Consider the following 6,000-nt stretch of genomic DNA (forward strand, 5'->3'; position numbering starts at 1 on the left):
AGCCCTCCACATCATGAATGGTAATTCTTTTAGCACATGTGAATATATCAATGGTTCACAGCACAAATACTGAATGTGCACTTTTTGTCAGTGTTTTCTTGTGCCCTTGCCTGTTAAACATGCAACCTTTGAAGGGTTCTGGGATATCGAAGCATGTAGTCCAATTAAAATTGACATTCTGAAGAAACACTGCATCATTCTGAGGAAAGCAAGTCAAGAAAGACGCCTTCATTAAGCAGGCAGCAAGCAATGTGATCAGACTACACGGTGTTATATCCCAGAAGGTAGACCATTTCAAAACCACTGGTGGAAAAATTTCAAACCCTACATATGCAATCTTGTTCTGCAGCAATATTGTAACTTACAACAGTGATGGGGGAAAGATTAAGAAACACTGCCACACAAGAATGCTCTGTTGATCTACCTTTACAGCATGTCCAATGAAAACTGTGTACACCTGACTCAGCATTTGTGCTTTAAACCATCAACATATACTCAAGTAATGGTTCTACATCAAACCGTGTAAGTTCTGCAAGAAAACTGAAATTCGTGCAAGTTGGATGGTTTATGACTCTATAATCTGATGTCAACTGACAAAGAAATGCCGCAAATAATACTCATTCCTTGGTACTCAACCTGAAAATACAGATGAATTACACTGCCTAAAACAGCTTCCATTTGAGTACTTTTGTTAGGAAATTTAGTTCAAAAGCCAAATCAGAATAATTTAAGAGTTTTCTGAAGTCTGGTGGATATTACAACTAGAACCTGCTGACATAATTTCAGAGAATCTGGAGCATACTAACAATGTGGCTTCTTCCTTCAAACCTAAGTTAAACTTCAGTATTCAGAAAACTTATCAAAAATTGTTTACAAAACATTCAATTATTTATACCATGAACATGGATGCTGGTGGAGGGTTGGGGCAAACCAGGCATCTGCCTCCTCCCAAATATTTAGAATAACAAAAACATATAAAAAGGTTATATACCAAATATTAAATGCTGAACACAGTTTGTGGCGTTACCTATATTTCAATATGTAGGGGAACAATTCTGGGGCAACCATATTCTTCAGAGGCTTGAAGGTTAAGTCTGTGGATAAAATTCCTGGTTTTCCCCAGAAAACTCTGGTGGCTCCCATGCATGGAAGCCAAGTTAGGTCAGTTAGCAAAGAGACAGGGGGTGGACTAAGTGCCTGATTATCAATTTTTAGGAGTAAAATTTGAGAATTTTCTCTTCCTTGCTACAAACAGAATGGGGCTCAGCCTTTGCTTCTGTTTTCAAAATGCTTGATATGAGGCTGATGTAATGCCAGCTTCATATGAGAAAAATGCATTGGCCAACTGGTATTTATAATGGAGACGTATTTTTCATGTGAGGCATGAACTAAATCCTGAAGAAGAAATTTATTCTTCTTAGGGCTAACACCCTTACAACCCACTTCATTTCCCATAAAATAAAATCAGTCTATAAACTATATGACCAGACCCCATATTCTGTCCAATTAAACTGACACTGCTATCACTTAAAACTGTACCTAACAGCAACTTTATTAACAGAAATACTCTTCTTCAATAGGAGATAATGATCAGGTGCAAGTGAAATATACCACAAAGTAGCTGATAACCAGCTGCATCATATTTATTTCAAAAACTAAAATATCAGTATATGCACAATAGCACAAATTAAAACCAACTAAAGTAGTAAAATATAAAGAAAGATGTAACTCGATTCACTTGATATGGTTAGGGATGGAGGTAGATAGAATCACAGCGAATTTTTCACCTTGACTGGACATACAAAAGTAGCAACTCACATAACATGAAAATATCCACAGTATTTCCATAAGTATGTAGTCAGTCTTTGGTCTTAATCTGCTAGATACCAGTCAAGTTCCACAATAAAAATGCAGAGGAAAAGAACAAAGCTATTCCTAGGAATACAATTCCTCTTACATTCTACATTATATTAACTGATTCCAGTACACTTACACTTGAGAGACATTGTGATCTTCAGCAAGCACCACTCTCTCTCTTTCAAATAGTTTTAGGTTCCATCCCCAGTCACATATCCAGTGCTCAGATCTATGCTGGGAATGCAGAGAATATGCAGTTTCAATATGACAACAGGCTATAGACCTTACTGCTAGTTACTATCCAATGACCAAAGTAGCATAATTCACTCCACAAGTGCAAACATCACGCACAAATTCCTACACTTGTCAGTCAGAGGCTGGAACAGTTGAAGATACAACTGAAGGTGTCTGTCACATGCAAAAAAGTAAACAATTCCCTCTTCAGAACAGCATTAGCAGGCTGCATGAATGTGCACATCCCTTGTGATTCAATTACCTTGGTTGTGAGGGTCCAAGCACATCCCTTGTGATTCAATTACCTCAGTAGTGGGTGTTCAATTTTTGTTAAACAATACAAACATCCCCCACTGCCGGCTGCTCTATTCAGAGTCACAGTCAACACCATCATAACAAGCACAAACAATTTTTTTTTAAAAAAGTATGCAGTTTTTGTGGATAATCTTTTATACTACAGAAAATATTAATGAATGTTTATGACACACAGTATATGCCAATTAACATGTTTGAACACATTACTAGTAGTACAGACTACATTAAAATATATAAGCTCTAATTCAAAATGCTCCATACTAATGACAAGAGGTTTTAGTAAGCTCTTCACTTGACGCACTCACAGAATTTCCCTTTCTACTATCCAGAAATATATTCCAAGTGGAAGCAGATGAATGATTTCTTTTAACAGCAACTGAGTCAGCCATTTCTAGTTGGAAAAATTTAAAATAAAGTATCATATCTAATTTTCTACTTCCATTCATGAAAATATATTTGAACCATGAATCAAAGTGATGATCAACATGAATATGTAAATCTTTCATACATGAGAGGCTGGAAGAAAACGAAGAGCATGTGTAGTCTACTATCTCCTGTGGCTTCCAGATAAGATTTCACACCTAGGCAAGATTCATTGCGAAATGGTCATCCAAGATATACCATCTGAAAGTTCCTTCATTCATAATTTAGCATAGCAGATAATTCAGGAAAAAATAATTACAAATATGGGTTCAAACTACCCATGAAATGTCTAAGTATAACACAGTCCACTGATAATGCAACAAATTGTTCCTTTTTCTTCCACCTATACTTTAACACATGTTTCGGCCTTAGATGGCCATCTTCAGGTGTCTTAATATATTAAAACTGCTACACTGCATTAATATGCAGTAAAATTACACGCTGTGGTGCACTTAATAAAATAAATTAAAATGTTCATTACTTTGGTGAAATTCTATTCCACCTCAAAAGGGGTATCATCCATTTGTTTACAACTACATGTTTCTCTCCATGTGTTTTATTGCAGCAGCTTGTTTTTATGTTCATTAGCCCACTGTGTTACATCTGCAATCTGCCAGTGCACTAGGGATGCTGCCAGAGGGAACAACAAACAAGCAAGGGGCATATTACAGACTGCAGATGTAACAGAATTGGCTAATGAACATAAAAACAAGCTGCTGCAACAAAACACCTGGAGAAAAACATAAGAGTTCTAAACAAATGGACGGTACCCCTTGTGAGGTGGAATAGAATTTCACCAAAGTAATGAAGATGTTAACAGGAAATTTTAATGGATTTTATTTTATTGTATTAAGTGCACTAGAGCGGGTGATTTTAGCACATATTAATGCAGTGTAGCAGTTTTAATATATTAAGACACCTGAAGATGGCCATCTAAGGCCGAAACACGTCGTGTTAAAGTATAGGTGGTAGAAAAAGGAACAATCTGTTGCATTACTGATGGACTGTGTTATACATAAATGTTTTAATATGGCTTGCAACAGGATGCTTAAATACAGAATTACCCATGAAACATTTTAAACACATTTTAAATATGGAAATTTGATGTCTGATGTGCTAAATTTTATGAAGCAAAACATGCTAAGGGGGGATAACTACATAGTAGGCATGTGGAAGAATGACTTTTCAGTTTGAGACAAGAATCTGGAATAGTTTTGAGAACAGGGATTAGAATTTTCTCTACTTGACCAACATTTTCAACACAAAATGAATTTATAAAACTAGCCATATTTTTCACAGTGCAAGATAGGTAAGAAAAAACAGTTATATGAAGATCCTCAAAGGCTGAGACTGAAAAATAAACATCTGAATTGCATACGTGTACAATACACACACACACACACGGGGTAGTACAGTCACCTGCTCTGAAGGTAATTTCCAGGCTTCCAAACATTTTTGCTCAAAACTTCTACACAAAGGAAAAGGTGGAATGGACCGCCCAGGATAGCAAGGATGCCACCGTAAATTCACTTTTAAAAACTCTAAACTTCAAACTTTTATATATATGTATGAAAATACAAAAACATATCTATCTTTATTTCTTTCAAGAACAGCATCTCTTTAAACAAAACAGAATGTAATAACTGCTTTATATTAAGTCAAAAATGTAAAACTGTTTTCACAATTTGAGAATATTTACTGACCAAGATTATAGGTTCATACCAAACTTATAGTCCTGATTCAGACACAATATCTTTGTAACATTTGCTGGTGCAAGTCTGTACATGCAAGCCACATCCAAAGCAATGCTGCTGAAAATGCCACATAACATATTGGATGTTTGTACTCATATTTATCACAAGAAAAACTAAATTAACTGAACCACTAAGTACAAAATGAATATATGAGAGTAAAAAAAAAGTCTTCTTAACTGAACTTAATAAAAAAAGAAAGCATTTTCTTATATTCCTGTTCAGCTGCAACTCCAGTTCAAATCCTGACAGGAAACAAATACATCAGCACTGCTGTAAAGTAGCTGAAGACCCTTGTCCTGTGTGCTACAGAAAATACAGAAGGCCTTGCAGTCTTGAGCTTGGAGGCTGGCGAATGGCCTGGCCCACCAGGTATGCCAACTTGTGGGCATACTGACACGGTGCAGGCACTCGTACAGTTCCCTTGAACATCAAAAACGACTCAGTTACACAATACTAGTTTTATATATTTTTAAATTAATTGAATATTCTATGTAACACTTTCCCATTTACACAAAAATCATCTAATCTCACCAGTCAAAACTAGATGGAAGAATAACAATCCAGATTTTCACATAATCCAATGAATAATGAGCTCATTATTTCATGAAACAGAACCTATCATCAACTTATACAGATTATAACAGCTATAAACAAACTTCAGTCTGTTCGATGTCATATACACATTGTTTTGCTATGCTACATGCTTCCACAATTTTAGCAAATAACATATCAACATCACTAATTTATCTGCAATAATCAATGCAACACTTTCTGCTTTGCTGCACTTCTGTTCAATATGTTTCAAAACAAAAGACCAATGATTCACTACTTGATATATACAAGAAATACTATGACTGCAGATATTTCTCTAAAATGATTATATATATATATATATAGGAAACAACAATGGCTTCAGTATTAACACAAGATGTACCCACAATAAACTTTTCCCTGTGCAAAATTAGCACTATTCACTGCATGTTCAAAACACTTACCTCTGCATAAATCACTAAAATATTTAGAGGCATATGGTAGAAGTACCCTATCACGTAAGACAAGAAAATGAAAGTTGTTTCCACTATAACAGTAAGGTATGAGGTTAAAGCAATCCTTGGGCTTAATAATTAAGCACCATGTTGAGAAAACATGTGGAGGTACAGCTCCACCATTCCTAACCTTGACACTATACAGAGATGGGTGGTCAGTTTCACACCTCAGTCCTGGCAAAACAGCCCCTGGTACCCCCTGCACGTGAGGCAAATCAGGCACCAGAGCCAGTCTGGACATTATGGAGAAGAGAAAACTTGTGCCTCTCTAGGGAAGTGATATGGCCGTCCAAGGGCTTCCAACCCTAGGATCGAGTCCCGGCCAACACACTATTGACATGCATCGTTAGTTAATAGAAACCGGATTCGGT

The 6,000-nt window shown here is 36.1% G+C and overlaps 1 protein-coding gene across 2 annotated transcripts in view; it reads right to left on the reverse strand.

The window, feature by feature from the left end:
- Positions 1–1,618: 1,618 nt before the first annotated feature.
- LOC111862336 (piwi-like protein Siwi) overlaps positions 1,619–6,000 on the reverse strand; it is a 63,181-nt gene continuing 58,799 nt past the window's right edge. For both annotated transcript variants that reach the window (XM_023847636.2, XM_023847637.2), the window contains exon 17: positions 1,619–5,003. In XM_023847636.2, coding sequence (XP_023703404.1) covers positions 4,887–5,003 — 117 coding nt within the window. In that variant the 3' untranslated portion in view covers positions 1,619–4,886. The remainder of the gene's footprint in view (positions 5,004–6,000) is intronic.

This window comes from Cryptotermes secundus, unplaced genomic scaffold (assembly GCF_002891405.2).
Source record: "Cryptotermes secundus unplaced genomic scaffold, Csec_1.0 scaffold408, whole genome shotgun sequence".
Lineage (NCBI taxonomy): Eukaryota > Metazoa > Arthropoda > Insecta > Blattodea > Kalotermitidae > Cryptotermes > Cryptotermes secundus.